The sequence below is a fragment of the Anopheles marshallii genome, chromosome 3 (assembly GCF_943734725.1).
Source record: "Anopheles marshallii chromosome 3, idAnoMarsDA_429_01, whole genome shotgun sequence".
In the NCBI taxonomy this organism is placed as follows: Eukaryota; Metazoa; Arthropoda; class Insecta; order Diptera; family Culicidae; genus Anopheles; species Anopheles marshallii.
In genome coordinates, this window is record NC_071327.1 from 67175354 (window position 1) to 67184341 (window position 8988).

The following is an 8988-nucleotide window of genomic DNA, read 5'->3' on the forward strand; positions in this document are numbered from 1 at the left end:
GTGAAGCAAAAACGCGTGTTTTGAAAACAATTTTGAACTTATTTCATTTGTATGGAAAAGTTGTCCATGTGTTTTTTTAGATGTTTTACTTATTAGAGCCTTATGTTTAAGAAAATTAATATTTGTTCTTTTTCATATTTATTTACTTCTTTAATTTTGCTATTTTTTTATATTAGACTGTTTACTAATTTGCATATGTTTTTTTTTTATGTTCTTGCTTGCTGTTGCTTATACTTTCTTCTTCAAGTTAGTTACTTCTTTTAGAATTTCTACGTTTGATTTATGTATTAGAGTATTCATTTTTGTTACTTTCTGCATTCATTTACATCCTTAACGTATAATTTTACTGTTTTCATTTTATGTCTTCTACTTATTTCACTTGTGATATTCATACTTCATTATTGCTACTTTTTGTATTCATTTTCTTCATTAATTTATCTATTTTGCTCTTTTGTTTAGATTTTCTACTTATTTACCTTATGTTTAAGAAACTTTTTTTTTCGTCATATTACCTTTTAGTTCACTTTAATATTTAATTTCCTAAATTTGCTCTACTTTCCTTTCATCCTACATCTTTTCCGTCCACCAAACACCGAAGTCAATCAAAGGTCATGAATTGAAACGTTATCACACCATACCACGGAAGATAGATGCTGTAACTTCCTTCTCCAAACAACCATCAAGCAGCATTTGCCGGCCAGCCGTACGTCAGGTAATTGATTTTTATTACCTTCCATGTTTGCTCTCTGCTCACCTGTTGCACGCCGGACACCGGGGTCTGTAGGAAGTAACATACATTTCCATCGTCTAATAAGCTTCGCCTACGGTTGGCCAATGTATATTGCACAAACAGTAACAAACCTTTTTTCCGCTGATGATACCCGGGCTGATTGGTTCGATAATAATACCATACAGCGGTTATTGTCCTGTTTTTGCCGTCCACTCCCATGTCCAACGCAGGAAAAACACAAGCGGAAAACTGTGACCTGTCTCCGATGTGTGATGGTGGGTAATCTTGGAATCCGGCTCCATCCCGGTTAGCGCAGTTTCGGAAGAGCACTCGCGGCGCAACCATTATTACGTCCGCTTGGAATTGAATAACTCGTGTCCGTGAATGCATCGAGAGCGACCGCGTGGAGGGAGAGATGCGTCATCGTCAGGCGCACAGCGAAACGAGAAGCGTAAAGCGGTGCGGCACCGTTGGCCCGGCTAGGGATGAGGTCGATGAAAGTAAACAACCCGATGTGTGTCCACCTCCGCAGGTGAGTTTCGGATGGTGTGTGTGTATGTCTGGCCTCACCAATGACAGCGGGAATCCCGAAATGGAGTGGTTTAACTTTTCGTTGCGAAAGTGTCGATTGGTTACAGGTATGCAAAGCCGAAATTTTGGCAATAAAGTTAGTGTAGCTTTAGCGAGCAGTCGACAGTTCGAATCCCTCTTTAATTAAATTTATTGTTTCAACAGGTTTTTAGAGTCGTTAACTATTTCTCTTCTCATTAAGTTTGTGCGATATTCATGATTGAAGTATCGGATCGAGTTAAATAAGGTTTAAAAACGCACCGTTAATCGATTGCATAAACACGTGTGCGAACTACACCTCTCCCGCCTGCCTTGTCGGTGTTTAATCTCGACCGGCTCGTGTGATAACAAAGTAGGCAACTTTCCCACAAGTTGCCAAGCACCGCAACACTTTCCCACACAGCAGGCGCCACATTAGTTACACTAGATTTGGGCAACACTCTCTCTAAAAGCGGCGTCGGTACAAGATTTCCGGGCATATGTACACAAAATGTGCCACGAATATATCGAACTGGTGTGCCGCACAATAAATAACAGGGCGTTTGGAAGATCCAACCGCGATTGGCACATCATCGTCGTGGTATGTTCATGATTCTCCTCGCTGAACGGTTCCGCTCGTTTTGCAGCTCTCTATCCGTATTGTTGCTGCTGCTGATGCTGTGGGCCCTGCTCACCGTTACTGAAGAACCGGAAAAATCCACCCCGATGGTTGTTCAGGTAGTACAGGATCTGCATTTCATCCTTCGGACACTTGGGATAGTAGGCATCGCAGCTGTTTGCTCCGATCCCGTAACCCAGCAGCGCTGCCCGGGAAAACTTTAACCATGGCGAGCTGTCCGGCACGGCACTGAGAATGCTGGAAGAAGAGGGGGTTGAAGTGCAGAAATAGAAATCCTCAATGGCCGCCCCGTGGCCACAAGCGTTTGGTGAGTACACTACTTACGTGGACAGTAGACCCCTGTTCACATAGCTGCTGAATCCCTGCCCACTGGAACTCCGCGACATCATGCAGACCAACTTCGGCACGCACTGTAGTTCATCGTTTTCGGATATGTTGTCCAGCGCCTGGCGTAGCTGCCCTCCGACACCACCAAACCCGCCGGCAGATGCTTGAGGGCTGGAAAAAGCACCGCCCGGACGAGTTCCGGGCGCAGTGAGCGATCCGAACGTGCCCGGTGCAAAGTTGAAGATGCTCTGTAGCACGCCGAGAATACTTTGCGCGTTGGGCGGTTGGCCTAAACCGGAAGCTCCCGGCAGCTGTTGTTGCGGATGCGGGGGATAGTACGCTTGCTGGTAGGGATTGGTGTACGAGGCATCTGAAGCGTACGTTCCGGGGTATTGGTATTGGTAGGGATTATAAGAGCCAGTTCCCGCCCCGGACACTGTCTGCTGTTGGGTGTTGTAGTAATTACTTCCAGGGAATTGCGTTCCGATGCTAAACGGATACTGTGGTCTCTGTAGCTCAGGGTAGTTTAATATAGCGGGATCATACTGTTCACCTTGCGGACGAGCTCCATTCGATGTCAGATAGTTGCCTTGCAACGGTGGAGTATATCGCTGGGGTTCTCCGTAGCCACCGTAGGAAGAAAGCTGACCCTGTTCCGTACCATCACCCGCGTTGTAGATCTTATCATTCGCTACGTAGTTGTACTTGTTCTTCTTTCGTTTTGGTTTCTGGCGGTTGCCTACTGGAGGTAGTGGTGGAGGTGGCGTTATTGTGTCTCCTCCACTGCCCGCAAACTGTATCGAGGCACCGACCGTATAGAACTGGTCACTGTCCCGGTCGCGTTGTGGAAATGATGAAGCAGCAGGTGACGAATCCACGCTAGTTACGGATCCCGTTCCGAAGAAGTTATTCTTCACGCCACCATTAAATGGCGCCGCGTCGGGAGCATCGCCGAAGCGGACTCGTCCGGAACGTTTCACCTGTGGGGCGTTGTGTGTGTACAACGGGGTAAACTGGGCACCGGAAGGAGGATCTCTCGCGCCCGTCGAAGGCTCCCGGAACACGAACTGATCCACACCGTCCGTGGTGAATCTGATCGGAAATATTACGTTACAGTCACAATCCGACGGCCGAATATATCCCGCCCGCCTCTTACTTACCCCGTGTCCTTCCGGTAGCTGATAGCACACGTACGATCGGTTACGATCAGCAGCAGCAAACACGACACCAACGGTACCGAAAACCGCATCCTACCACCGACTGCCCTGAGCACACTAACCCACATTCGTGCTGCACGTTCGTGACCGGATACCGACCGCATGTTGACTTCACCGTTCCCGAGCAGCGACTGCGACACCGACGGAGTCAGATTCCGGTCGCGAATGTGGTAATAGTGGCGGCCTTTGCACGCTCCGGTTCTCCCCACCCGGCCGTCAGGACGGCGATGACTTCACCGCCGAACAACGACGACGACCCACGCGGAGGTCCACACATATGGCGCATTTCACTTTTCACTTTTGCAACCCAATCGAAGGTGGTCGTGATTTTCGGTGGTACCGAAGCAAGCTCTTCAAGACGCGCCGGATTGCTTTGTTGGTGGGAGAGAGATCCCACCTTTACACGTGCGCCCACAAACCACAAACCGACGGCAAAAGGTTTGTTTTTGTTATGTGCGCTTTGGGCACCGTTTTCGGCTTTCTCGTACTTGTTGGGGAAAGGGTTGGATTAGCTTCATTTATGCAATACCCTTTGCTGGTCGTACTGAAAGAGCGGGGAGATTTTTTTTTTGTAGCAAGAGATCCTCTCCAGAAGAGTGAGAGAGTTGATAAGTTGTTGATATTAAATATTTGATTTCTAGCTATTTAAATTATTATAAAGATAGGCAGCTTCTTACTCTGTACTTCTTCTTTACCAGCACAACAACCTCAAGATGTCCATTTTTGGCTTTCTTTGACTTCATTTATCCGTGGATGGAGCGTCATTCCTGCGTACGGTTGATTAGTCCGGATGGGATTTTGGACCGGTCCTGTCGTGTGGAGACTGGCGCCACTACCAATACACCACCGGGTTGCCTCAATGTACTATGTACTAATTGTTCTTTATTTGAGTCTGAGCTCCTGGTAGTAATTCCTCTTCCTGTGCTTTTATTTTAGTACATTAAGTGCTCTAGATGTGTCATTCACGTGACATGTCCTGAGTACTAACATTTCTCAAGAATAGCCCTGTGTACATCTTCAAGCGTGTTGAATACTGCTTATTCTTGATTCTCCTTCTTATTTGCTTTATCGGCAACTTCAAGAAGTCTACCATTTTTGGCCCTTTCCTTGACTTTATTTACCCGTATCTGGATAATCAGCCCTGCGTCCAGGGAATCTGGAAGTTGGTCTATAAAGTCTGGTCCCTTCCTTGACTTTAGTTACCCGTATCTGGATAATCAGCCCTGCGTCCAGGTACTCTGGATGCTTCTTATACTATATTCTTCGACATTTTGAAGATCTAGTGTGAAACTGTCATAAGCTGTGATAGTCTTCAAGATGTTTGCTTCTCTCATTCCCATCGCTGTTCCACCAAACCGACGTTTTGCAGTTGCGGCGTGAAGAGAGAGAGAGACTTGCAGCACGGTCAGCTGTTCGAGTAGTGAAAGTGGAAAAAAAGTGGCCTAACCTATCATGCAGCAAAGGGACACTGCAAACTGCATTGCACGTGATCGGAAGCTAAACAGCCCGCGAGATGTTGCGGATCATAAGGAAGCACGGTACGGTAACGTTGTGCATAGGGGGTTTAACGATTATTGGGTTGTCTCGTTGATCGATGATACCATCATTAAGCAATTTACCTTTTTTTTTTCACTGAGCCCCAGACACGGAAGTTGTCTTACATCGGCAGAATGGAAATTTGCTTGGGAAATACACACAGCAAAACAGCGAGAGAGTATTGGGAGGCTGTTGTTGCTTGACATATCGGAGGACACTGCAATACCGAAACAAACCACTAACAGTTCACACAAGAAAGTAGGCATTGGCAAGTACCAAATTCACTTCTTCTTTGGAAAAAAAAAGTGTTGACTCACCTTTCTACAACACCGGGCAATGTTTTACTTTCTTCTTGCGCGTTACACTTATCCACAGTACTGCGCGCGCATTGATCTTGCGGTTCGATGCGCTTTCGTTTTCTTTTCAATGCCACTTCGGAAACGAAATTGGCCGCTCGAGAGTCGCTTCCATCTTAAAGCATTCGGAAACGCATCCATTACCTCGCATATTAGAAATGCTCCCGCATCTTTAACCAACTTGTCGCTCTATGAATATGCATCCATAGCCTGCCGGTTGGGATGCTGCGGTGCGTAACGATACCGGTGATTAAAGGTGGTGATGCAAAATGAGGAGAAAAAATAGAGATGTGCTTAAATAAATCTCAATCACACGCGTAGGTGAACATCAACAGCGCCCGCACTTGTTTACAACGGGGCAGGCGTCATTTTTTTATCATTTGGAAACCAGGTGAAACTCGGCACATAAGTGTTCCACGGTTCGCTGGACGAACTTTTGAAGCGAATGTTTGACAGATTCGCACTACCGACCCCAAAAGATCCCCCTCCCAGGTAATTTGCTCCGATTTGGCAGCGAGTTCGAAAAGTAGCTCCTCACCCACTTTCCGACGCAATTGAACTTGAAATAGAGAGTGAACTTTGTGGTAGAATTAATGAGACGTTCCAGCTGCTATTCAAGCTTCCTTTATTGTTGGCTTTACAGCATTAATGACATCTATTTTGTAACCTGAATGTCCAGGAACATCTTTGCGAATGCATCGTATTCTAGCCGACCATCCTTGATCGTCATCCGCGAGAATATTTCATCCACTTCCGCGTCCGTTAGCCGTTGCTCACCCTTCGTGACGAGCCAAACGCGCAACTCCTCGGCACTCACTGTGCCAACGTTGTCTATATCCATACATTGGAAGGCGTTTTGGATCGTCTCCGGCGTATCGATGTCTCGCAGCTTTTGCGCGAACAATGTGAGGAGTAGCGTTTGATTGAGCGGGACACCGCAAGCATCACGCAGCATCTCATCCAGTTGCTCTTCCGTCGGGGTGGTACCGTTGCACAGGGTCAGCATAGTGCGTATATCTTCCCTGCCTATTTCGCCCGTGTTGTTCGTGTCGATGAGACGAAAAAATTCACGCAGCTCGGCTGTTTGATGATGTTGCAAATCGTTCAGTAGATGCACGGACGAGGCACGTCTTACCGGTTTTCTTGTTCGGTGGCTTTTGGACCGATTCGGTGGCTTTTGGTATGACTCCATAACTGCACCTGACTGACTAAAGGAACTGACTGACGGACTAAATCAACTCGGACGCTGTTCTGTTGCAAAGCCTACTGTGGAGTTGCCAATGCAACTAGCAAGTACAACAAGCAAGAACTTTATTCCAATGCCTACTTGATAGTTTGCCAGTGTTGGACATCCAACAGACCAAACAGATGTTGTGTCTATTGAATCTTTGGAGAAGCATCATTGAAATCAATATTCAATGAAGATTCTTTTCGAATTCTGGTTTAACCCTCAAAAGTGTCATAAATTCTTTTAGATTTATAATTCTTCGGAGATTCTTGAATTATAAAAAATCAATTGACGTTCGAATGCTTGAACGTACTTGAGTTATTTGGAATTGGAATGAAACCTTGATGATACATTAATGACATTTTGAGCAATCGTGGAATTTTAGAGCAACAAGAACTGTATTAGGATTCATAAAATCTCTCTGAAGTTATGAATCGTCAGAATAGAGGTTCTGAGTCATTCAGTTCAAAGATTCATCCAGATTCTATAAGGATTCATGGAATCCTCATAGATTCGAGGAATCTTTGTGCACGAATAACTTTATAAGAATTCATAAAATCTCTCTAATCTTCAGCACAGTGATTCAGTGATTCTGTGTCATTCAGTTCAAAGATTCGTCCAGATTCATGAATCGGAATCCGATTCACCCAACACACTAAGTCAAGTACTTCTGCTTTTGCTTCTTTTTCAAGTTCTACATTTATTGAACAGGGTTGTAAGATACGTTACAGCGTTTCGTGTATATATTTTGTTTATAATGTGTAAAGTTTGTTTTTTTTTCTTTTTGCAAATGGAACATACATGCCATAAGTTTGCTTTATAAGTTTGCGTGTCTTTGTTTTGCCAACCAGTATCCAAGCGTCACAGTTTAGAACAATTTAACAACGGTATATGCTTTTTGCTTCTGAATGATTTAAGCTTATTTAGATATCATCGATATTTTGCGTGCTTGGAAGCATCAGTTTTTGAAGAACTAACGAACGAATGCAAGGTTTTGTAAACTGTTACCGCGTTACAGTTTTTATTTTTGCTACATTTTCAAATAAATGTTCGCCATTGTACCTCAAATGATACGCCATATTGCAATCGAAACAGTCTACAAGGAGCTTTCTCGCGGAGTCGAAAATCATTCAATGTTTGCTGCGTGGCGAATTGTTGTACACACCTTTGCAGCTGTAAATATTGATAAGCGATACCAGAACTGTATAAGCGTTTAATACGTTTAGCATTCGTGGGTGTGTTTGTATATCATAAGCGCAGCTGATGCTGCATTCTTCGCGCTATCGCAACAAAGACTAACAACGATGTAAATTGTATAATATGTATATATATAAGGTATAACGCCATGCGCTTCTGCACAATGCATTCTTTGCGTTGTGATTGTTCCTTTTTTCCTTTTTTTAATCATTTCACTTCACGCATATTGAAATTTGTTATCATGTGTTGCTTCATGGATGGTTTTGTTTTCTTTTCAACTATGTTATGTTCATGTTTGACTTTTTCTTCATTTGTTTCAAATGTTCCATATTTTTATAACTTTTCCTGTCTTCTTGAATGGCTTGTTAATGTTTATTTATAACGCCAGTTTACATCTCTATTGAAGTCGCATGTCATGAATGATAAAATACATCTGAGTTGTGTTTCTTCCCGGTTCGTAAAAACGAACTGTTGGAACTATTAGTTTTGTGGTTGTTGTTGCCATTTAAGATGCTTTTATGGTATTAATATGTTTTTGTTTAATTGATGTATGCAGCATTTTGTTGTAAATAGACACATCGGTTAATTGGGGTTTCGCGCTGTGGTGATAGTTGTCTTTCGCGTAAACATGAAAGATTAAGAACATTTACATCAGTATGCTCGTTTGGCATGGCAACGTTTAGTAATGCACGGAACATTTCATTTCTTCATAGTTGGTTATATAGTTTAAATAATTTTTTTTGTTATTTTTTCCTTTATTTTCCCCGTTTTTAGACCCTTCCCCAATCGCTTAGCCATATATTCAATCTTATACTTTTCCACACTAATTATTGTCATAACACGTCCACATATGGTACCGACTGATAACCCTTTTTGGGAATTGGATTTCCTGCTCGTAACTCTCATGTGTTTCTTCACGCTTTACTCGCCTGCGGGGTTCCTTTTTTCCTTTACCGAAGAGTGAATGCATTGGTCAAAAGTAAGTCTCGCAGTACGAGCAATGCGTGAAGAAACGATCAAACATTAACTGGAAGATTTGCATTCCTTTATGATTGGATAACTTGTGCTGGGTGCAACACGTTCGTAACGTTCTTGATGCGTTCGGTGAAACGAAACGCCTGAATAAAGATCATCATAATTCATACGGACGTTCAATGTTTGTGTCTCTGTATAACGTGTCTAATTGACTTCAAAAAGGCCGGATATAT

At 43.8% G+C, this 8988-nt stretch overlaps 1 protein-coding gene across 1 annotated transcript; it reads right to left on the reverse strand.

Annotated features, from left to right (window-relative positions):
- Nucleotides 1-1930: 1930 nt before the first annotated feature.
- On the reverse strand, nt 1931-6547 carry LOC128713056 (uncharacterized). The gene is made up of 4 exons (XM_053807919.1): nt 6023-6547; nt 3407-3594; nt 2244-3338; nt 1931-2156 (listed from the first exon to the last, which is right to left on the reverse strand). The coding sequence occupies exons 1-4, from the start codon at nt 6545-6547 to the stop codon at nt 1931-1933; spliced, it is 2034 nt and encodes a 677-aa protein (XP_053663894.1).
- Nucleotides 6548-8988: the final 2441 nt, after the last annotated feature.

Coding starts and splice junctions, on each gene's coding strand:
- LOC128713056 (XM_053807919.1), bottom strand. CDS start 6,547: ATGGAGTCATACCAAAAGCCACCGAATCGGTCCAAAAGCCACCGAACA. Junction 3,339..3,406: donor AGCTACCGGAAGGACACGGG/GTAAGTAAGAGG, acceptor ATTTCCGATCAG/ATTCACCACGGACGGTGTGG. Junction 2,157..2,243: donor AACAGGGGTCTACTGTCCAC/GTAAGTAGTGTA, acceptor CTCTTCTTCCAG/CATTCTCAGTGCCGTGCCGG.